Genomic DNA, 24,589 nt, shown 5'->3' on the forward strand with positions numbered 1-24,589 from the left:
CAGGCGGGGGGCGGGAGGGCCGCGCGCGGGAGCTGGGCCGGGAGCGGCCTGGGGGCGGGACCTGCGGCCCGGCGGGGGCGGGCGGCCGGCCGGCCTGGAGTGGGCCCTGCGCGGGGAGGGCGGCGCGGGCGGGGGATGCCCCGCTGCTGCTGCTCCCGGGATGCTCCGCTCTTCTCGGGCCGAGCGGGAACCGCGCGGGGCCGCGGATGTGGTGGTTCCTTCCCGGCCGTGAAGGGCTGTTGTGGGGGGGCTGCCGAGGGCTTGCGCGGAACGCTCGTCGCTGTCGCAGCGCTCTGTAAAACTCGGCGCGGTGCGGCTGCGGGGAGACGCTCTCCCGAACGCTGTTGTTGGGACGTCGCTTCGCTGAACGGTCTTTTACGTGAAGTCTTCAGCAAAACTTGTCTAGTTCTTCTTAAATATGTGATTATTACCTTTATTTTGTAAACGAGGCTCGAGTTACTGGGCCTTGGTTGCCCGGCGGGTTCTGAACTCGCCCCATCGCGGTGCTGCAGCACTCTGTGAAGAAAGTTGCTCTCATCTCCCTCACCCCATTCGCGGCACAGAGGATCCTCTCAGCAGTGATGCTTTTCTGCTTGCCGGGGATGTTAATGTTCCTGGAGCTGGGTTGTTTTGTTTTTAAATTTGAGATTATGTTTTGTGTGGCTCTGAATTTTTGACGTATCTTTCTAAAGTAAAGGTCGCCTGGAGTTCTGTATCTTAGTGTTGTTTTCAGTTGCAAACCGTTGCGTTTGCGATGTGGTGGAGCCTGCTTGGCAATTTCGTATCCTAGAAGCTGTATTGCTGTCTAAGTGCGATTGCTGTTGGTGTCACGTTTGAGCTTCCTGCTCTTGCTGAACTTATGTCAGAAAACAAAACCCGCAAAAAGCAAAACAAAACCCACATTCCTGTAGAATAAACTCATCAGTGCAGTGCTTGTTTTGATCGTAACTCTGCTTTGAGTTGGAGTGCTGTGAGTGTTCTGTATGACCCAGCTGAGCAGATGAGCTACAAATGGCCAACTGCAGATAGAAAGGAGGATGCTCAGACTTTGTACTGAGGTTAGCAAAGCGCAGGAGTTACTGATGAAGTTGTATTCTGTTGAAACAAAGGTGCACCTTGCTAACCTATGTGGGAGTCTCTTGGTGGGGAGGCTGTGCTAGGCTTTTGGTTAGCATCACAATGGGGATTCTGAGGTGTCACCATTCTGTTAGGTGATGGTTTGGGAAAGGCTGAGAGTTCAGTGCTGGCAGGGTGAGGATGCTGGTTCCTCAAAGTTACAGCCTGCTGTACTGATCTGGAAACTGGGATGATACATGTAGGTTTTTCAGGGTGTGATTACTTCAAATCAAGTCTTCCCACAATTCATGCTAATAAATAATGTATCATAATTAAGCTATTAAAAAGTTATTTCTGTGATGGAGTAATCTGTGGTACAAGGGGAATAGCAGTAATGCTTTCACATAAAAATTGAAAGGGTGTAGCAGTATATCTTATGAGCAGGTGAGGTTTTAATAAACTCCCCGTTCAGTCTTTTAGTGTGAGTTCTTATCTCCTCCTTGTGCATGTGCTTCTTTCTGCTTAGATAAGAATCTTCTTGCAGTGTAACTCATAACTTCATAGGGACTACGTTTGTTTTCTTGTGGTTCATTTGGAAAAAGTTTCTTAAAGTAATAAGGTAATAAGCTAATGCTATTCTTAATCTGATTTAACTCCTATAATAGGGACCCTACAGATAACTCAATAGGAGGAATAGCAACATAAGCAATCAGAAATTACTTGGGTGCCATTGTAATGCACGAGTTTAGTAATGCTTCCAGTGCACCTGAGCTAAATTAATAGTTCACTTCATGATATCAAAAGTTACATAGCAGCAAAGCTGAAAACAGTGTTGGTGGATGATCAATGTAAGTTGGTTATTGGAGTTCACGGTATTGTTTTCCCTCTACCAGAAGTTGCCGTTTCTTCTCCTTGATGCTGTTATTAAGCATGTTGTCAGTTCACTAGGCTGTGAATTTATAATTAGTGATTAGTTATACTTAGTTTGTGGGTGGCAACCTCTGTTGGAGTGTGGGTATAAAATAGAGGGAATGGTCACCTTGTGGCTGTTTCAGTGACTGTCAGAATAAGGCTGACATTAGGTTTCAGTATTCATGATGCCATGCACTGTCAGGCTCTGATGTGTTGCAGTTTTTGTTTTTTTTTCCTCTGGGAAAAGTACTGAGAGCCATTTGAGTTATTAAGAATGGAAATGAAGCTCATATCTGACTAATTTAAAAGCATCCGTAAGTTTTTAACCTCCTACATGTCAAAAAAGGGACAAGTCACCTGGCAAACCCAGCTTTTGAGATGCAGAATGTGGAAATTCCAAGTGAAAGGTAGTGCATGGCTTACAAGTGTGTCTGCTATGACCGAGTATTCCTGGCCTTCAGAACAAGCACTGTTAACAACCGTGTGAATTTCAAAACAGAACCACCCCCCACAGCCTCCCCTTGCATGCAGCCCTGCAGCTGGGAGGTGCTGAAGGTAGGCAGTGTTTCAGGTGCCAATGGAACCCTCCCTGCCTGTGTAAAGTTGCCCCCAGTGTCTATTTACTGCTGCTCGCTCGGTAAGCACGTTTTTCTATATGCTATTTTAAATTCATCCATTTCTGCATGTAATAAAAACAAACGCACATCCCAGCACGTACTAATATATTCATAATCCTTTGCTTCTAATCGACACCAAAAATCTTTGCTATTCAACCAGTCTCCCTCTTTCTAGGTAGTTAATGCATAGGAGACTCTGGAGCACAGTACTTGAGGGCTTTACCCACAAGCTTGTGCTTTTCCTTGTGGCCTGTGATGGGCTGAGCCACACACACACACACGTGGTGTGCAAGCACAGGTATCACTCCTCTTTAACATGCTTTTAAACTTTTTTAGAGGAGCATAAAAAAACATCAATGAAATCATTTTTTCCTTGCTAATGATGTGTGTAGGAGATATGTTGTCTTGATGGCTGCATCTGGCAGATGTCTAGAGGGAGATGTAAGTGAGTTTTTTCAGCAATGACTTTCACTCATGCAGCTGTGCTGAATGCAGAGTGAGGATTTCAGTGCTGTAAGAGATGCAGTTTCTCTTGTTGGTGATCATTCAGGAAAGTAAAGTCCATCTGATCTCAGACTTCAGGCCAAGCTTGCAAAACCAGAATAGCATCTGTTACTATAATGGGGGAAGAGAAATACGTTTCTTGTGGATGCTGTTGGGACTGGGATGTTCTGACAGCTGTATTGTTTTAAAAACCTCCCGGAGTATCTTTTTAGTTAAGATTGTGGGGCAGGAAATAGCTGACATTTCAGCAGCCAAACACAACTTCTATGATTGGTGGACATAGACAGTATTTGACTTAAGGTTTTTTTTTTTTTTTTTTTGAGGCCAGTAGTTATTAAAGAATAATGAATTGTGCAGCTAATGAATTAAAATGCAGAGACTTAATTTGCATTGTCTGAAAGCCTACTTAGGAAAGCTTTTGCTCAGCTGTGGAGCTGTGTAGCAATGTAGCTGGCTGTTAGGTTTAGCTCCAAGCGCACAGCAGTGTGCTTGTGGTGAAGGTGGATCATCATTTGCTAGGCTGCAAATCTTGCGTGGTCTGAGTTATTGGAGCTGAGGTGTTTCTGCCTGGCACACAACAGTGCTCAGCTTTTTGTCAGTTACACCCGAGTCCGAGAATGCGCTCAGCAGTGCTGAATATATTAGAATCTGATACTTGGAAACCAATTTGGTTTCACAGAAGAAAAAAGAGAAGTAAATGCTCAGGGAGCATCACTATAAACCTTGTGAACCTCAGTGGCACTTGTAATTGGCTTAATAGTTTTTTTGTATTAATGACTTGGTTTAGCCTCCTAGGTTTTTGTTTCTATATGGAGAAGATGTGTGTAAGTAATGGAGTCTATAAAGCAGTAAGGAGGTGAAAAGAAGCAAAAAACGCACTGATCTTTTGTGTATCTTTTTTTCTGTATAACATCTTATGCATTTTTGGTATATACACTCAAAGCATTCTCACTGTAACTAAACCCTTTGTCCTGCACTGTTTCAAGTTAGACATGTTGCAGATGTAGTCTAGCTAGCAGCCATGGGTCTGACTTTCATTTTCCATTATTTTTGTATCCATTCCTATGGAATCCTGACATTCAGTTAATGGTTTGAGTGCTCAGTTAATTCAGTAGTGAGAGGTAAGCCTTACTGTAATCCCTAGGTAACAATTTTTTCTTCTGCATTTGGGCTAACGTCACATTTGCTTTTAAGTAATTAAGTTTCTGTTTTGGAGTAAACTGATAGTGAGTTCTGAGTCAAGAAACAGAAGGTGTGCTGTATAAATGCCAAGTAGTTATGGAAGACTTCACCTCATTTCCTTGCTGATCGCATAAAGAAGTGGCAGCTGATAGAGAAGTAACACGAGGCTGTGTTCCATCTCTAAGGCTGCCCTTCAAGTCAAGACATCGTAGTAAAAGAAGAAAAACTTTTTTTTGGCTCAAGATTGTAAATTATAGGCTACCTTCCAAAAAGTTGTTGTCCAGAAGGAATGGGTATAAATGGGATTGATTTAGGTGTGGTTATCTTTGGAGGCTTGTTTTTTTCAGCACGGTGAATAGTTTGAGGCTTCAGAGTCTTAAAAACGAAAGCAAAACTTGTTCTCGAGTCTTCTTCGTATCTGTTTGCCAGTACTGAATTGCATTGCTCTTGCCGTGCTGCGTGTGTATCTGGTTATCATTTCACTGCTGATCATTGACTTCTTCGCTCTCTTTTAAAGCCTGAGGCTCACTTTGTTTCTGAACTCAAAAACCGATCATCCTGATGTTCTCTGCTGGGTAGTTGATTTGTCCTTTGTCAGCCTTTGTATCTGAGAGTACCAGGTATCAGCTGGCTGGCTAACTGGGAAATGGAAACGGTTTTTAATGAATCGGGCAAAGCCCACTGAAATTGTCTGAGAAGACAGTTGTGCATTTCTCAGCGCACGTGTTTGCAATCAGTTAATCCTGAAAGCAAGTCTTTAACTGAAGACGCTGCAGTCATGGCTTCCTTTTAAACCAGTAAGTTCTTAAAAAAGCAGTTTGATTTGTAGAGCTCCTATTTGAGTAAAACTGAGCCTGGAAGTGGCTCAGTTGCAGCTGGAAATTCTGATGCGCTCGCGAGTGCAATTTTTCTCTTCCTATCCTTAACGAGTTCTGTTAGTGTTATGAGAAAGTGTTTGGCTAGTGTTGTGCAGAGCATTGGGTTTGAAGGAAGGCATGGCAACAAGCCAAGAAAGTGCAAATTAGCAAACAAGTATTGACATTTTGGTGCGTTAAGCTACCCTGCAGGGTTTCGTGTTCGCTGAATTTTAACCAATTGTTTTAAAAGTAGAGGAATGGGAAATGAAAATAGCAGCTAGCTCTTCTGATTCTTCTTTGAAGGATGTTATTATCGTGTCCCAGTGCATTGTAGCTGCTATGGTAACCAGTTAACTTGCTGACAATCTAAAGTTTAGACATCATGATGTACATGAAGTACAGTCAAGGAGGAGAAAAAAAAAAGTAAATTCTTCCATGTACATTTTTTGCAGTATTAAGGGTTGTACTTTCTTTTGAAACTTAGATCAGCTGCATCCAAAAGATATTAAATAAAACTTCTGATAGAGGTCATTTGCAGCATGTATACAAATTAGTTTAGATAAATCATGCATTGTCCTACAAACTAGTTTTTTCTGGCTTATTGTAATGTAGCTCCTGAATTTTTTCCAGCAGCATAATAAAATGGCTAATCAGGTGAATGGTAATGCGGTACAGTTAAAAGAAGAGGAAGAACCAATGGATACTTCCAGTGTAACTCACACAGAACACTACAAGACACTGATAGAGGCAGGCCTCCCACAGAAGGTGGCAGAGAGACTTGATGAAATATTTCAGACAGGTATAATATGCATTTCTTGTTTCTGATTGGTTATGAAAGTGAGGGCATACCATTTTCAAATTTTTATAGATTAAGGTTTAAAAATACGTTGTTTTTGATCTGTGTAGCTCTAAATGTTTTGCTACTTTGACTTCCCTAAAGGCAAATTGGGTTTGACATTGACTGATTATTTGACACGTCCTTAGTGTTGTATGTGTTATCCTAGTTGCTTTAGGGCACAGGGCACTAGTTTCTTAGTAGTCAAATAAAGATGTGTTTGAGCATACTAAACTGTACATTTTTTTTTTCCTTCAATCCAAATCATCATTTTGCTTTTACTTTCCTACTGTCAACTCCTCACAGTGGTTCTTAAACACTCAAGGGCTGGACAGGTGACTAGTGAGGGAAACAACTAGCTTGTCTTGCCTGGGACTACATTGGAATTGAGTCTGCCTGTGGATTTTGTGTTCTCTCTAGTTCTGAGCGGACAGTTTAATCCATGTTTGTTACTCCACTGAAAAGTTCAGTTTGATACTAACTGCTTTTTTAACAAATGAGGACTAAGCTATCTAGCAAATCGAGTAATATTTTGCTGGTAGCAAGTGGTCTCTGCAACTGCTAGAGGAAAGGTTTCTTTACATACCAAGGTTTCTCTATTTTATTTTTGTAACATCCCATCCTCAAGTATTATTTTGTCCTTAGACAGAAGCTTCTTTTTTTTCTCTTTAGAGTGTGTTCCGTGAACAAATGTATAAGAAGCAGTAGAACTGCTTTATGTGCTTATGGCAAGATGACAGTTTTTGTTGAAGAGAGTCAAAATTCCACTGATTAAACGAAGGCAGTTCAAAAGCAATACTTTATCCCTTCATCAGTATGACATTCTGGGTCATGTGAATGATGTCCTTTGAAAGTCATTCACAGTGAGCTTTCATCAAGCCTTTACAAGCTTTTATTGGCATAGAGACACACTTCCTAACTGTGGGTCATGATGATGTACACTTGATGGTTTGAGAGAAGGAGTAAATGCCTGGGCAGAGGAACTTGTGGGGTCTCACCTGTGTGGTAGTTAGGTTGTGTTGTGAGGAGCTCTCAAGGGAGCTAAAAGCTTTTCAGCCCAGAACCCAACTACCTGCTATAACTCCACTGCATGAGTAACCTGAGAACAGTTATTTGCATTTCCTTAAAGCCACCGCAGATGCTCACATTGTGCAGGGGTTTGTCAGTGAAACATTCTGCTTCTGAGACCAGAGCTAAATTTGGAGTTGAAGTTTGGGATTTTTAATCTGCTGAGGTCTCTTTTGAAAGATACAGGTGCCTTCCAAAATGCAGGATCACTTCTGAAATGTAGTCCTTGGGCTCGGCACTACTTTGCATTTTTGAAAGCAAGTAGCAGTTAAATAATCTGTATTCTGGAAATCAAGCTGTTGCAAAGCATGTGGAGTTATTGGTCCTGATTTTCCCTGTGTGGTTTAAAAAGTGCAGATGTTAATAACCCAAAGCTCTCATACTCCACAGCTTATGCAAGTGCATTGCAAAAGGGGAAAACAAAAACAGACCCGCAAACCTGTAAAGATCCTCAAACAGAAAAAGTGCTTCAGAACTGGTCCAATGTTTCTTGGGGGAGTCTGTACCTGTAAAATTAACGTTAGCCTTTTCGGGTACATGGTAGGGCTCAAAACAATACCTTTTTGAATTCTGGCTCTTGAACTGCATGGAGCAACAAAACAAGCGAAATTAAATAAATTTTTAGACATGAGCAGCTTACTGCTTTTTGCTTTTTGAAGTTAGGTGGAAAGAGTGAGCAAACCATTCTTCTGAATAATATTTTGTAGTGCTTTGGGAGTGTTTGATCTTCAGTTAGGAAGTTCCTTTTCACGTACAGCAGGGTACACGTAATGTTCACGTCAGCTTACCTCAGAGCAGCTCCATTCAGGAGAATGAAGCGTGAGAATTAAGAGTCAAACAAAACCCAAATTGTTAGAAGTGAGCCAGACTTCTCTGTTGGATTTCCGAATGTTAGAAAGCTGTTACATGTGGGATGTAATCTTGCACTTCAGTTAATGCTTAGGTATATACATTTTAATTTAACTTTTTTCATTGTTGTACTCATATTTTTCATATACTTGTGTAGGAATATGTAATTATATTAAATATATAATTCTGTTATGGACTTTAAAAGCAAACTGCATAGTTCTTAGCTTGTATGACATCTAATAGAAATCTGTAACTTCTTTATCTTTAACTTTTAGGGTTGGTAGCTTATGTCGATCTTGATGAAAGAGCAATTGATGCTCTTAGGGAATTTAATGAAGAAGGAGCCCTCTCTGTATTACAGCAGTTTAAAGAAAGTGACCTGTCGCATGTACAGGTAAGGTGAGAGCTCCAGAAGCGTGAGCACATAAGTGTAAATAGTGGTCTGGCACTATTGGCAGGAGAGCCAAAACATAGAAACTCTTTTCATGTCCTGTATGTTTCATGATCGTGGGCCTGTTTAAGAATTGCCCTAAATGTTGTGGGTATTTGAGTGCAAAATTAAAGCTCCCAGATAATAAAAACGAGTGCTATTGAGAACGTAAGGTAAAAAATACGGGTTGAAATTCCATGCTTAGAAGTTTGATCAGTTAATTGTTGTATTTTTCAAGAGGATTCTTTTGATACTTGACATTGTCTTATCTAGTGACTTCACAGTTTGGATTTGGTGTATTCCCAGAGCTTTTCATACCCCAAGTTTAATTATTTTATAAATTGTATCTACAGAACAAAAGTGCATTTTTATGTGGAGTTATGAAGACCTACAGGCAAAGAGAGAAACAAGGCAGCAAAGTACAGGAATCGACAAAGGGACCAGATGAAGCAAAGATCAAGGTAACGTGTTGAAAACACTGACTGTTCTGTACTACCTGCATGCAGACTGAAGTAGTTTTAATGCTTGCTGCTTGGGAGGCATCTGTATTGCTTGGGAAAGAACATCCACACATGGCATTAAAGAAATGTATGCAAGATAAAAGATTGAAAAGAGAGAATGCTTGTTTGAGATGTAGATGTCCCTGATTGCACGATTACCAAAATACATGAACTTAAAAAAATATAAATATTTGTTTCAGAATTATCTTGTCTTCCTACACTAGTTTTTACAAGCTGATAAAATTGAGACTGATTGGACATTCCAACAAGATTGAATCTTGGAGTTGGTGAATATGTTAAGAGATGGTTTTTGTGTTATGCAGAACCGACTTAGAAAGCTAGTGAGAAGTTCTGGAGTTCCTTGGTTACTACATAAGATATTGCAAACAGCAAATAAGGGAGAAAGAAGTTTTTTGCAGTGACCTCAGAAACAAATTCTGTTGTTTGTGGCCCCTACCTTCCTCCACATAACTACTGTCAATTCTTTTTCATTTTTTTTCAGGCTTTGCTAGAGAGGACTGGTTACACTTTGGATGTAACTACAGGACAGAGAAAATATGGGGGCCCTCCTCCAGATACTGTGTATTCTGGTGTCCAGCCTGGTATTGGAACAGAGGTTAGTATGCACAGACCGGTACCATTATTTTGTGTGCTTATGCAAAGTCACTTGTTAAAAGACTGGCAAATAAATTATACTGAGGGAAAGTGTAAAGCTTGGAGGAAAGCTTGCTTCTGTGTTTGTCTTCTTCAGTCTTAGCCTTCAGTATTCTGCAGAAAAAAGCATAATTGAGGAGAAGAAAGCAGTGGATATAATGGGAAGATTATGTAAAAATTACTGAAAACGAAGGTAGATACTGAAATTGTTAGACTTTATCATTCAAATTGAAGATTGCAGTCTGCAGCTTTAAAAGTGACAGCTGTGCAGCTCGGGTAAAAAAAAAAGACAACAACAACAGCAACAAAAAAAAAGCACGACTGAAAAGTGTTTGGCTCTTTGTTTTTTTTCACAACTCGAATGGAATTTGAGAAACAGTGACAAAGATTTCCTTGCAGTGTATTGGAAGCAGGTGAAGAGTTGAGTGTGGTGTGTGTTTTCTGGGGAGAGGCTGTGGATCCCCATCCCTGCAGGCATTCAGGGCCAGGCTGGATGTGGCTCTGGGCAGCCTGGGCTGCTGGTTGGCGACCTGCACACAGCAGGGGGGTGGAACTGGATGAGCATTGTGGGCCTTTGAACCCAGGCCATTCTCTGACCTATGATTCTATGATGTATTGCATTAGGATACTTTATGCAAAGCTTTGAAGAGGTCAGATTAGCTAGCAGTAATAGTGAATAATATATATGTTAATAGTCACCAGTCTTTACAAAAGACATCTTCACAGAATTGTAGGGGTTGGAAGGGACCTCCAGAGATCGAGTCCAACCCCCTGCCAAAGCAGTTCCCTACAGCAGGTCACACAGGTCGGCATCCAGGCAGGTCTTGAACATCTCCAGAGGAGACTCCACCACCTCCCTGGCAGCCTGTTCCAGTGCTCCGTCACCTCACTGTACAGAAGTTCTTGCGCACATTGGTGCAGAACTTCCTATGCTGCAGTTTCCAGCCGTTTCCCCTTGTCCTGTCTCCACTCACCACTGAAAACAGTCCAGCCTCGCCATTCTGCCCCCCACACCTCAGATACTGATAGACCTGGATCAGGTCCCCTCTCAGTCTTCTTTTCTCCAGGCTGAACAGACCCAGTTCACTCAGCCTTTCCTCATAGCAGAGGAACCATCTTCACCATCTTCGTGGCCCTCCGCTGGACTCTTCCCAAGAGATCCCTGTCTGTTTTGTACTGGGGAGCCCAGAACTGCACACATCTTCAGTGCTTTCATGATCTGATGGTGAAATCACTACACTGAGAAGATCATATCTTGTTTATTTTTGAAATGTCTGTTTTGTCAATGTATGGTGATATGATACACGATGTGAAGTGTTACTTTGCACTGTGCCTACAGACTGAATGCTTGATTGAAAACTCAAGTATTTTGTGCTGTTGGTGAGAATTAGTCTCTATAGGAGGTCAGAGGAAAGCTGTAAAGTTGGCTTTGGCTGTGTTTAATTGTACTGAGGGTGTGTTTTTGTACTAGTAAGGTTCTTGAAGCTTTTAGAGTGGGTGACTTCTGGAAACACCCTTAAGGTCATGAATACCTCTCCCATGAATCAGGCTTAGCAAAGTCCAGCTAACTAGTTACAGAAATCCTGCCTCAGCTGAACCAGTGCTGGCACTTAGTAGCAGATCAAGCCTGATTACTGCTGAGTTTGGTTTGTTAAGATGCTGATCATCTTACTTTAGTAAAGCATCCAGAAGTTTGATTGAGCCTTCAGCAGTAGCTGTTAAGCTCAGAGAAATAGTAATCAAGATTTAAAACGTGATCTTATGTTTTGGTGGATGTTACAGATCATGTTTTAACCCAGGAGACTCAGTACGTTGTCGTGGTGTTTTTTTCCCATAGCAAAGTGTGGGATGTTATATATTTGTTCTTCAAATTCTGCTTGTATGGTAGTGCAGAAAAGCCTCTCTTCTAATATTGTATTTAAGAGTATGTGAAGACGTAAGATGTATAATTTGGATTGTGAGGATGAATCTTTCATGTTGGAGAGTTATTTTAAATAAAATAAATGAAGTTCTGTGGCTTGTGCCAGCTGAGATGCTGATGCCAGAGTTGTCACTGATGTCAGCAGTGGCAAACTCCTTTTTAAGGATATGCAAGTACTGCTACTGATTTCAAGAAAATGCATGAACTTTTTCCCCAGGTGTATCAGATCTTTCTGCTGTAAGTATTTGTACACCAGGTTGGTTTTTCTAAAGTGTTTTCTAAAGGATCCTTACACTGAAAGATAATCATTGATAACTTGCATCAATCATCATGTTCTTCTAGGGGCATTTTCTCCATTCTAGTTACAGTTTATTATTTTAGGAAAGTGTTTGTACAAGCACTGCTGAAAAACAAGATTTTTCAGTCATCTTAGAGTAGTTTTGTATAAATACTAAGAATTTGACTTACTGGCAACTCAGAATACTTAAAAAGCAGTGGTTAAAAAGCAAAATAAGAGGACATGAAGACAGCACTCATCTGTACAGAGTAATTTCAAAATTATGTGCAGTCAAGAAAAGCAAATGTTTTAAATATTTCATTAATTTCCATCACAGCAAAGAAAGTTATTTAAGTGGATGAGGGATGAAAACAATTGGGTTGTAAACCCATTACTGGTCAGGTGATGATAAAACTTTTATGCAACTGAGACAAGCATTCAGCATTTCTGTTGGAGGTGCTAAACTGTAAATCAGCATATCTGTATTTGGGAGTAGTAGTGATGGTGGAGTTTGAACCTGTTAAGCAGATACATAACTTTCACTCCTAATCTTCTGTCTGATGGAGGATGCTTGCAGCTATTAAACTTGAGAATATGGAAGTCTTTGTAATCCATGCTTTAAGAGATTAAAGAAAAAAAAGCCCTGTGTGAATATGACCTGTCCCCACTGTTGTATATAGGAAAAAAAAAAAAAAAAAAGAGGAAGCAGCTGATGAATACTTGATTTCCTTCTCTCAATTATTGATGTAAATGAACAAATCCTTTTTTTAAGGCATGACTTGAACAGAATTCCCTGCTATCTGTAAAATGCCAGCTGCAGTAGGCACAGTTTGTTGCTGTGTTTCTGGTGGGTTTTTTTCCAGCAAAAAAAAAAAAAAAAGACACTTTTATACTTGAAGAACTGTGGGGTTTCAAAGGCTTTTATGTTGCTCTAAGGTTTTTTTGTTCATTTTAGTATTTTTTTTTTTATTATTTTTTTTTCCAAGAAGGTTGTAGCTACTGCTGAATTGAAGTAGTCATGCAGCCCACATCAGTTCACACTTAGATCTGGCATTTAGAAGATTGACTGGAGTGCAACAAGAGTGCTGTGACATGGAGATGATGTTTTGAAGAAATGCTGCTGTTAACCCTGATACTTCTTTGTTAGTGGAAACAGAAGAACTCGATTGTGGAAATAACTGGATGTATCATGTAGAGTGTAGAAGTGAATTGCAGCCCTGAATAATGCTCTGTTACCTCATGACACTGACATTTTTCTTAGTTGAAGGACTCTCTTTATGATTGATCTTTTGGAAAAACAGTAAGAGAAGTAGAATTGAGCACTTGGTACAGGTCACTCTGGAAGCAAAACTGGAAGAAGTGATTTCAGCAGAGGTGCAGCAACAGTGCAGCTGAATCCTACTTAGAAGAGTTCTCCCCTGTTATTGCACTCATATGGCCAGTTTCTGAGTTTCTGCAGTAATGGTAGTCTTGTGGAGCTGAAATATGAAGCAACAAGTATTTGTATTCTGTAGTATTTCACAGAATGGCCCAGATTGGAAGGGACCTCAAGGATCATGAACCTCCAACCCCCTGCTACACACAGGGCCACCAACCTCCACATTTCACAGCAGCCCAGGCTGCCCAGGGCCCCATCCAACCTGGCCTTGAACACCTCCAGGGATGGACGGGGCATCACAGCCTCTCTGGGCAGCTGTTCCAGCACCTCACCACTCTCTCTGTAAAGAACTTATTTCAGAATCTTTTTCAAGCTTGTTGATCTACCCAAAATAATAATAGGAAAGGTTACTGTAGATGTTTCATCTAAGTCTTTCAAGATGTTCATCTGGTATTTCTCATGTCTGCTGTTGATCTTATCATTTGTTATTCAAGTGTACAGGCTCAAAGCAAATTCATTTAGATGTGTCATTATTCCCATGGAGACATTTAGTCTTCCTGGTATGCAAGTGAAGTCACTCTATAATGTAGGTCAGAGGTGAATGTGTTAGGATGAAATCCTTAATTCTGTTGCTCATTTCAGCCTCTGGAGTATATTACCTGTTGTAGCAATCTTGTGGAATTGATGGTAGTCTAAAGTTTGTAGAAAGGAATTAAGAGACTCAGTCAAAGATGCTGGAAGAAAAGCAGGAAAGGGAAGCCTTCAGCACAGAAAAATCAGGTAGTTCTTTAGGTGGTTTCCCTGTCTTAATGGCAAGCTGGAGTTCCTTCTTGTGCGCTTCCATTATGCTGTTCTATTTTGTCTTTGAAAACTGTGTGTTTTGAAGTGAAACGCTCTGGGCAGCACAAATGGATGCAGCTACTGCAGGGATTTCTGAGCTGTTCTGAAAAGTAGGTCCATTGGCTCTGGCATTAAATTTATGATCAGTGGTAATAAATCTGTTCCTTTTTTTTGTTTGTTTGTTTTGCTGAGTGGCAAATAAACCGCGGCCGGTTTGCGCTCACACTGAATAAAAGAGCCTAAGCTACTTCAAGGAAACATTCTGGAAACTGTATTTCAGGAATATTTGTGTAATGTAAAGAAACGTGTAAAAGGCCTGACTTCCCTTTGGGCTAAAATGATTTGTGTTCCACATTTCTTCAGTCAATCATCAGGCCTCCCACCTTGGGTTTGTTCCCATCAGTGCTTGTGTGGGTATTCTGCATATCTTTAAGTGTTGGCATTATCTGCTAAGCAGATGTGCAGGGTTTACAGGAGAGGCTCTTTTAATTTGAAAGGTGAAGAGCTGGCTAATGCTTAGTTGGAGTTAAACCAAAATATGCCAATATGACATTAAAGTGTGCCTTGCATTGGTGAACTGGACTGAGTTTAATAGTCACTGCTGTGTGTGAGAAAGAAAAATGAGATTTCCAGGTTCTCTTAGACATACTGAGTTGGTGTAATCAGAAACAAAAACAGAAGAGAAGTAAGATGTGTTAATATGTTAATTAGGGCAACTTATTAAGGATTTGTAGTGTTTTGTGTTGTTATTTTTTTCCTATGTCTGCATCTTTCTAATCAAGATTGGACTAAGGAATGTTACGAAGGTGCTGCAAGAGTAAGGAAGTGTTTGGTCTGTAATACTGCAGGGTTCCTGCCTAGGTAGCCTGTAAGGTCTTTGACCAGGTAAGAATCACAGAATTGTAGGGGTTGGAGGGGACCTCCAGAGCTCATCGAGTCCAACCCCCTGCCAAAGCAGTTCCCTACAGCAGGTTGCACAGGTCGGCATCCAGGCAGGTCTTGAACATCTCCAGAGCAGGAGACTCCACCACCTCCCTGGGCAGCCTGTTCCAGTGCTCCGTCACCTCACTGTACAGAAGTTCCTTCACACATTGGTGCAGAACTTCCTATGCTGCAGTTTCCGGCCGTTTCCCCTTGTTCTGTCTCCATTCACCACTGAAAACAGTCTGGCCTCACCATTCTGCCCCCCACACCTCAGATACTGATAGACCTGGATCAGGTCCCCTCTCAGCCTTCTTTTCTCAAGGCTGAACAGACCCAGTTCACTCAGCCTTTCCTCATAGCAGAGATGCTCCAGGCCCCTCACCATCTTTGTGGCCCTCCGCTGGGCTCTTCCCAAGAGATCCCTGTCTTTTTTGTACTGGGGAGCCCAGAACTGGACGCAGTGCTCCAGATGAGGCCTTACCAGGGCAGAGCAGAGGGGGTGGATCAGTGGTGGAAAGGTACAGCCTCTTAGTTATAAATTACAGCCCAGGTTTTGTATATGCAGAGTGTAGTACTAATGCTGGGGTTTTAGAAGGCTGTGGTAGCAGATAAAATTGCTAGTGAAGGCTACAGTGTTTGTGTTATGATTGTTTCTGATGCAGATTTCTTCCCTTCCTGGAACTTTGGAGTACTGAAAGTAAGTTTAGACTTTTGAAAAAGCTTTGGTTAAGTGTCCTCTTCCTTTATAGGTTTTTGTTGGTAAGATTCCCCGAGACTTGTATGAAGATGAATTGGTACCACTCTTTGAGAAAGCTGGTCCAATTTGGGATCTTCGCCTCATGATGGATCCTCTTTCCGGTCAAAACAGAGGTTATGCTTTCATTACCTTTTGTAGCAAAGATGCAGCTCAGGAAGCAGTCAAACTGGTGAGTAACTGTTTTCAAATTGAATGATGTGATGTAAACAGTGAGCATGTTGGGAGTGCATTAGGAAATGTTTGAAGTGTTTCACTAAACAATCATCAACAGACTCAAAATGTTATTTTCTTTAAAACAAACAAACATGTCTCCTGACTTGATTTAGTATGTACAAATAACAATCTACTCCTACAGCTACTGTTTCTTGTAATCTACTTGATTACTCGTGAGTTTCAGTGTTTGAAGATGGTAGACTTAAGTTATTGCCACGTAAGAAGGAAAAAAGGTGTTTTCAATCTTGTAACTCATAAGTTGAAGCTGCTCAGCCTTCTTTAAACTTTTATTGATTGGGAGAAGTGAAAGAGAAGGATGCTGAAGTAACAGGAAATGTATCAAGTGATAGAGCCCTGGTGGAAGTCTGGCCTCTTCCCTGGGTGTTGTACCAACTATGTGAATTTGAGTGGATGTACTCCATGTGTCCTGCATCTGGATTCTCTTCTCTCTCTCATGCTCTACTTTGGCATTATCTGGGGGAATCAGACTTGTATCTAGGTGAAGTATTTTCCACTGGCTGCTGGAGGAAAGGAAAATGGGGCATGCTAAATTTTTAAGTGATAACTCTTAATAGAAAAGCGTGGTTCTTTTAGTACTGATGATAAATGTGGAATTTTGAAGTTTAGATTCTTCTGCATGAGGGGATTCTGCTGCTTCTGGTGTGCAGGTGCCAGTGGGAATGGGTTGATGTTTAGGAAAAACAGCCTTATAAGATAAACTTCTTGCTCAAGTGCTCTGGCCTTAATCTGAATCTGTTTTTCAAAGTTCTGTTGTGTGTGAATCACTGTTTTATTTGAAGCAAAAATTGGCAAAGTTTTGTATAATTCTTGAATATGAACAAGGTTACTGAAGTTGTTGCACCACCAGCTACATGCCTCAGTCACAGTGAGATGGCTGAAAGCTTTTACAGAAACAGCTTTTACATGAGAGTTTTTCAGAAGCTGTCTAGTATTCAAACTTCAGTCTCACTACATCCTGTTTGAAAATACTCCTAAAAACAAAGATGCCTCCAGTAAGATTGAATCTCCTGCCTTTAAAGATGTTAGGGTTGTTGTTCACAGTAATTCAACTGTGGGTATAAGTGTGGTAAGGAAGTAGAAGAAACTTTTGTGGGAAGCTTTTAAAAAAAAAAAAAAATTAAAATAAATAAAAAATAATAAAAAAAAACCAAAGGAATACAGAGTCCTAGCATTTAGAGGGCCCAAAAAATCCGTGCCATTAGAGTGGGAAAGGTTAAAACCAGGCACATGTTAGGATCTTGCAGCCAATGTGCTTGACATTAAAAAGTAACTGAAGTAGATCTCATGGTGCCTATAATCCTTTGCATGTGTATAATAATAACAGCAGTGACTGATGTTGAGTCCAAGAGCAGGAGGCAGTCACTCATTGTCTGGAAATAGGTTTTAAGTTTGAGATAAACTGGGGGTGAATGAACTTATCCCATGCAGCTTGTATGTTATGTGCTGTTGCTTGTGCATCAGTTTCTCAGTAGATTAAGATTTTTTTGTGGAAAACAAACTCAGCAGTGTCCAAGCAGACACTGACCCTAACATTGCAATTCCAGAAATACTGTTGCATTGCAAGTTCAGTATACTCTGTATGAGGATAGTAGAACTTGAAGCAGCTGATATTGTCATTCTGGGGATCTTCTCAACCATTTTGTTCTGAATAATGCAAGTGAATGGCTTCTTATTTTCTTAGTGTGACAACTATGAAATCCGTCCTGGGAAGCACCTTGGAGTATGCATCTCTGTGGCAAACAACAGGTTATTTGTTGGGTCAATTCCAAAGAACAAGACGAAGGAAAACATATTGGAAGAGTTTAATAAAGTCACAGGTAGAGACTTTCTTAATGTTTTTTGTCACACTGATTTTGAAATACCATCTTTCCTCTTTTGCAGCTGTAGTTATGTGAGTGATGCTTTCAGATATTATTTAAATTATTTTCAAATTGGATTCCAAGATTTCATTTATGAAATATACTCTATAGTGGACCATATAATCATGGCCTGGGTTGAAAAGGACCACAGTGATCATCTGGTTCCAACCCCCTGCTATGTGCACAGTCGCCAACCAGCAGCCCAGGCTGCCCAGAGCCACATCCAGCCTGGCCTTGAATGCCTGCAGGGATGGGGATCCACAGCCTCCTGGGTAATCTGTTCCAGTGCCTCACCACCCTCTGGGGGAAAAACTTCCTCCTAATATCCAACCTAAACCTCCCCTGTCTCAGTTTAAAACCTTTCCCCCTTGTCCTATCACTGTCCACCCTCGTAAGCAGCCATTCCCCCTCCTGTTTATACGCTCCTTTCAAATATTGCAAGGTCACAAGGTCTCCCCGCAGCCTTGTCTTCTCCAAGCTAAACAAGCCCAGTTCCCTCAACCTTTCCTCACAGGAGAGCTGCTCCAGCCCTCTGCTCATCTCAGTGCCTCCTCTGGACCCACTCAAAGAGCTCCACGTCCTTCCTGTGCTGGGGGCCCAGGCCTGGACGCAGCGCTGCAGATGGGGACGATCACCTCCCTCTCCCTCTTGGCTACTCCTGTTTTAATACAGCCCAGAACACAGTTCACAGTTTGGCCTTCTGTGCTGCAAGCACACTGCTGGCTTGTCCACCAGGAAAAAAGGACTAATATCTGCTTTAATGCTTGTTAAATGATTGATGTTGTAAGATGATTTGTGATAGAAATAGCACAAATGAACTCAGAAAAACAGTGGAGGTCCCAGTTCTGTCATCCATTGTAGGTTAGTGTTGAAGGCTCTGTATTTGTAACAGGAGCTACAGCAAGTTCAATTTTCACACCTGGGAAGCTTTTGTGAGAGTCTCAAACAAATATGTTGTTGAGGAGTGACAGGAAGAAGGGAACAGTGAATTACTTTAGAGGCAGTGCTGCTGTAGAAATGGTAGTGAGAGATTTTCTGTCCTAGTTCTTTATTGTTGTTCACCAGAATGTACAGCAAGCAGGAAGAAAAGAAATTGGCACGTTGCTGAAAGGGCACTTCTGCTTTATGAGAATTTGAAGTCTTGATTTGCTTTTGTCCTGTAGGAGAGTTTTAACCTACAGCTTCTTTTTTTAGGATTGCTATTTGTTAGTACTGCAGAAAAGTGGTGAAAAGAGAAAGTGAATACTTAGTTGCCTCTCCTCTGCTATTTAGTTTTTTTGGAGAGATGTTGACAAAGTTCTGCCCAGCTTCCCCTGGAGGCAGGAGGGATATTAATATTGCATATTAATTCTGATTGCTTTTCACTAATGTAAAAATGGTAAAACCATACAGCAAATTGGCATTGTGCTGTTCACATTGATGTTTTGCAGGGCCTAGTTTTGAGGTAAGTTTGTTCTGGAGAACTTCACCAACTAGGTAACCTGTTTCTGGATAAATTAGATGGGTGTCTTTGTTTTGTTTCATTGTGCCTATGTGCCGGGGGCCCCCCCCTTTCAGATGTAACACATGGCCTCTAAGCTTAACAAAAGCAAAGGAAAGCATTTCAGAGTAGACTTCAGATTATTTATTTCTCTTTTAAAGCTCAATACTAAAGATATGTTTTTCAGAGGGTTTGGTGGATGTAATCTTATATCATCAACCTGATGATAAAAAGAAGAACCGAGGATTCTGTTTCTTGGAATATGAAGATCACAAGTCAGCAGCACAAGCTCGACGTCGCTTGATGAGTGGAAAAGTAAAAGTCTGGGGAAATGTTGTGACAGTGGAATGGGCTGATCCAGTAGAGGAACCTGATCCAGAAGTCATGGCAAAGGTAAATAAAAACAGAACATGGATGTTCTTGTGTTTTGGGAGGAATTTCTTTATGCAGTAGTTAACTTGGTCTAGCTGAGTGATGCTGCTAGTTTGAGGGAGTGGAGAGAAGTCACGGGACACTTTCATAATAAGCCATAAAAATGGTATGGTTGAGCATTGTAAACTAAATGCCTGTGTAACACGTGAGGAACTTGTTCAGTTTGTTCACAATTAAATTAATGATGTACAGCTTTATCCTCCTGGATTGGCACACCGGTCTGTCTTGTTATCGTTCTGCTTGTGTTGGTGCACACTGGGTAGATAAAACTGGTAAAACTGTTTTCCAGAGTGAGATGAAGGTGAAATGCAGCATAGAGAATGATATTGTGATTTTTATCCCTGTGTTTTGTGATTTTTATCCCTCTGTTATTATCCCTAATAAATCTTTGCTACCCTTGAGATCCGTTACTAAAGTTTTACTGGGACTTGTAGCATCCCATAAGCAGAACATCAATGTTGGATATTCTTCTTTTCTTCCATACTTCCCCCTCCAAGACAAGAAGTTGTAGGAATTTTATACAGGTAACTCTAAGGCAGTCTTTTTTGGTAATGGATGTGGAATTTATGAACTTAGCAAAAAATTCTTAACACACAGAAGAGTGGAGTAACAGAAGTTAATGTTAGTTTTCTTTCACGTTTGACTTCTAAAAACTTCTGTTTTCACTAATCATCAGGTGAAAGTTTTATTTGTAAGAAACTTGGCCACTACTGTGACAGAAGAAATTCTTGAGAAATCCTTCTCTGAATTTGGAAAGCTGGAAAGAGTAAAGAAACTAAAGGATTATGCTTTTGTTCATTTTGAGGACAGAGGTGCAGCGGTGAAGGTGGGTTGTTTATTCTTGCCTGTCTGAATCAGATTGAGGAGTTCTCTGTGAAGGTGCTTTTAGAAATTTCTTAACAGTAAATATCTTAAGACAATTCTAGAGCACAGGGTTCCTTTTGTGAAAATTTTATTACTAATAATTTTGTTCCTATGATTTCAGTAGCTAGGAGGATGTGAAACTTGCAAGGAACAAAACTGTTCCAAGTTAACAAGTAGACTGGAAAAGAGGTATAGACCAATGCAGGAGAGTCTAGAGAAGAGGAGGAAAAAAAATCAACCTAGACAGTTTTTCTGAGGAAACGCCAGAAGGTATCAGTTGTCTCTCAAAGACCCTTATTTAAAGTCTGTGTGTAGTTTTTGGAATGGTAAAAATGCTGCGTAGAAATTGCAAGGTAGTTCACAGAAGTTACTCCCTATTTATAAAAAGTTTTTGGATGCAGCTGGGAGATGTGGGGACAGGAAGGTGGTGGAGGAGGTGTTTGGAGTCTGTTAAGCAGTGCAGCGCATGGGGTTGCGCAGTTCAAAGGCTTTTTCATTTTCAAGCCTAGGGTTGCATTCTGCCATATCTGCTCTCACTCATCTTTGTGGCCACTGAATTGGTTTGTGAGTTCTGTGGGCTATCTCTGTGTATGGCTGTGCTGTTTGCTTTTAATGAAAGTGGTATTTTGGTACGGATTGCATGGAATTCACTAATTCATTCCAAGGTCTGTTGTACTTTCAGAGCTTCTTCCAAATAAACCATTATTGTTAATGTTTTTGAAGATATGTCTGTACAGACATAGGGAGCCTTTTATTAATGCATCTATCTGTACCCAGAAAGGTTCAATGCAAGGCAGTAATTCCAGGTAGAGAACAGGGAGATGTAGTCCTAATTGTACTTTGTGTATGTACATCCAGTTCTATTTGTGCATGCATTTGGTAATTACAGATTACACATTGCCTGTTACTTGAAGATTCTTGTATTACTTCATGAAGTTGCCAAGATTCAGCATTTTTTCTTGTTCTTTTTTGCCCCCTTAAGCGTGCATCCTTCCTTGTTCACAGTCAGCTGAGTGTAAAAATACTTGCTGTCCTCTGAGATACTCTTTCATTGCATTCAGAGAGCTGGGAAGTCCAAATATAAAAATGCTTTCTCTCGTGTGCGCGCTCTGGCTTGCTTGCAAGTACACAGAGTGTTCATGTCAGTGTGTAGTGAGAACTCTTTGAACTATTTTTAGGGAGTATAGGAACATAAAAATCAGATGTAGCACTGTAACTTCGTAAAATATAACGCTCCATATGGTTTGAGATTCTTTTACCTTATGATACAAAGAGAATTTTTTTTTAAAATGTGACCTCATTGTAACTGTTGAACAAAGAGGGGCTTGAACAAATAACCTGAAAGAATTCTCTTTAAGAAGCATGGGGCTGTAATTCACTCAGCAGCAGCCCAACCAACTTTTTTTCCCCCTCAAAGTTCTAGTTTCCTCTTGGCTGGAAATGAGTTTTCCTTGTTTCTCTTCTAATTTTTTTTACAGGCTATGAATGAAATGAATGGAAAAGAGATAGAAGGGGAAGAAATCGAAATAGTGTTAGCAAAGCCACCGGATAAGAAAAGGAAAGAACGTCAGGCTGCCAGGCAGGCCTCCAGAAGTACTGCGTGAGTGTTCGTTCTTGAAATACTACAATGCTGCAAAATTAAATTCTGCTGTAAAACACAGGATAGTTTAGAAGAAACTGCCTCACTTTTTTTCTCTGTGATATATATTGGTAATTAACAAGGGGAAGTTTATACTTTCTTTCAAGAGACTTCAAGATAAATTAATGTGCTTTTCTTTTTCTTAATAGGTATGAAGACTATTATTACTACCCTCCGCCTCGCATGCCACCTCCTATTAGAGGCAGAGGCCGTGGAGGGAGAGGTGGATATGGCTATCCCCCAGATTACTATGGCTATGAAGATTATTATGATGATTATTATGGTTATGACTATCATGACTACCGTGGTGGCTATGAAGATCCCTATTACGGCTATGATGATGGCTATGCTATAAGAGGAAGAGGAGGAGGAGGAAGGGGTGGGAGAGGTGCACCTCCACCACCTAGGGGGCGGGGAGCACCACCACCAAGAGGTAGAGCTGGCTATTCACAGAGGGGGGCACCCATGGGACCGCCGAGAGGAGCCAGGGGTGGGAGAGGGGGTCCTGCACAGCAGCAGAGAGGACGCGGTGCTCGTGGAGCCAGGGGCAACCGTGGGGGCAACGTAGGAGGCAAGAGAAAGGCAGATGGGTACAACCAGCCTGATTCCAAGCGTCGTCAGACCAACAACCAGCAGAACTGGGGCTCCCAACCCATCGCTCAGCAGCCGCTCCAGCAAGGTGGTGACTATGCCGGTAACTATGGTTACAATAATGACAACCAGGAATTTTATCAGGATACTTATGGGCAACAGTGGAAGTAGACAAGTGAGGAGGGATCGAGAATTTTGGAAACATAGAATTGGCTATAGCTCTACATACTTCAAAACAAAATTGGCTTAATGTTTCATCCTTCAGTAGCGATTGGCTGCCATTTGTATTGGGCTGAAGAATCACTCTATTGTGTATATACTCGAGTCTCTTAGTTTTTTTTTTTAGTTTTTTTTGTTTTTTTTTTTTTTTTTTTTTTTTCATAAATGCACTTGGACATTACTGGGCTTGCAGAATTCCTGAACTCCATATGGGGTTTCAATGCTTTTATCATTTTAGGCTTCATTTTAGCAGTTTAAAAGCAGGAATGGCACACTGTTCAATCATGATTTTGCAGAACCTCTGGTTTTTGGACAGTTTTTTTTTTTTTTTGGATTTGGGATAGACTACATAGGAGTATGCTGTACATAAAAGTAAAAGCTAGTGCTTTGTCTTAGTAGTTTTAAGAAATTACGACAAATTAAGTTTTCTTGTATTGAAAATAACATGATTGTATGTTTTGCATTCCTAGAAGTAGGTTAACTGTGTTTTTAAATTGTTATAACTTCACACCTTTTTGAAAATCTGCCCTACAAAATTTGTTTGGCTTAAAACGTCAAAGCCGTGGCAATTTGTTCCTTGATGTGATTGTATTTCCAATTTCTTGTTCATGTAAGATTTCAATAAAACTCAAAAATCTATTCAAAACATTACCTATTTCAAATTCAATTGTGTCCTAAAACATTATTTCATTGGTAATTCTTGCGAAAAACATTGTTTTCAAAGTATAACTGCCTATGTGAGTGATCAAATTCATGCAAAATTTCTTGTGCTTTCCAACATGTAGCACTGTGGACATCAGACTGAAAACTAGGAGAAATTACAAATAGCCTGAAGGGCACTCTTTGTTTAATTGCTGCTCAGTAACTTACCAGCATCTAATTTGGGAACTTTTTTTTTGTTTTAAGTGTTGAAATGTACCCAAACATTCATGGAAATCTGATTCAAACATAATTCCCTAATGTGGAGAAGGAAGCAGAGCCTACAATGGTGTTAATTTTGTTCCTTTTTGTTATGTACTGTGAAGTCCCTCTAGAGACTATTCTGTTAGGATCCAACCATATTGTATTGTATACAAATACACAGAAGTGGTTTTGATCTCGAGCATCTCAATTTAATTAAAGATAATATTTGAGTAGGGATGAGAATTGATAAGCTAGGTGCTGTGGCACAACAAACTTTTTGCTACAGATAACACAAACATACTCTCCATGTTCTCCGTAATTCTACCTTGATGTTTTAATTTGATGTTCTGCCATGATGAACAATTTGCCTTAGAATTCTCATGCCTTGTAATAAAGGCTGTTTAAAAATTACATCTTATCTTTTGGGGAGATTCCTAGCTATGTTATTTTGGGGTATTATGTGTTGCTTTTATTGACCTTTGTCTTGGACATTCCCAGATGTCAATTTTAACTGGCGAGTCATGACATTCTTCTGTTGCATCCGAGCCATTCTGTACCCCAATGAAGAACATTTGCTTCTCAAGAAAGAGAAACAAAAGGATTTAATCTTTCTCTAAAGAAAACTATTGCTGGACCTCTAAATATCCAAATCAAATACGTTGCTCATACTCGATTACAGCATTATAAACAGACTATTGGGCAAGTTAAGCTTCAGTGGTCATACTCCTCCCTTTGTCTTCTATTCCTGTCTGGTGTCTTTGAATTGTGTTTTGTCAGAAATGTTAACAAAAAGATGAGCCTTCCCAC

The 24,589-nt window shown here is 40.6% G+C and overlaps 1 protein-coding gene across 4 annotated transcripts in view; it reads left to right on the forward strand.

Moving 5' to 3' along the window:
• Window positions 1-23,527, forward strand: part of HNRNPR (heterogeneous nuclear ribonucleoprotein R) — a 23,888-nt gene extending 361 nt beyond the window's left edge. Inside the window, exons 2-11 of one of the 4 annotated variants that reach the window (XM_042834596.1) lie at window positions 5,762-5,927; window positions 8,156-8,274; window positions 8,664-8,771; window positions 9,313-9,426; window positions 15,554-15,730; window positions 17,477-17,612; window positions 19,322-19,527; window positions 20,243-20,392; window positions 21,909-22,030; window positions 22,219-23,527. In XM_042834596.1, coding sequence (XP_042690530.1) covers window positions 5,762-5,927; window positions 8,156-8,274; window positions 8,664-8,771; window positions 9,313-9,426; window positions 15,554-15,730; window positions 17,477-17,612; window positions 19,322-19,527; window positions 20,243-20,392; window positions 21,909-22,030; window positions 22,219-22,831 — 1,911 coding nt within the window. In that variant the 3' untranslated portion in view covers window positions 22,832-23,527. Of the gene's footprint in view, window positions 1-5,758; window positions 5,928-8,155; window positions 8,275-8,663; window positions 8,772-9,312; window positions 9,427-15,553; window positions 15,731-17,476; window positions 17,613-19,321; window positions 19,528-20,242; window positions 20,393-21,908; window positions 22,031-22,218 lie in introns of all 4 variants that reach the window. The other 3 variants (XM_042834594.1, XM_042834598.1, XM_042834597.1) reach the window with 3 other exon arrangements.
• The last annotated feature ends 1,062 nt before the right edge of the window (window positions 23,528-24,589 follow it).

This window comes from Centrocercus urophasianus, unplaced genomic scaffold (genome assembly GCF_019232065.1).
Source record: "Centrocercus urophasianus isolate 14NV4802_14NV808 unplaced genomic scaffold, USGS_Curo_1.0 seq_48, whole genome shotgun sequence".
Lineage (NCBI taxonomy): Eukaryota > Metazoa > Chordata > Aves > Galliformes > Phasianidae > Centrocercus > Centrocercus urophasianus.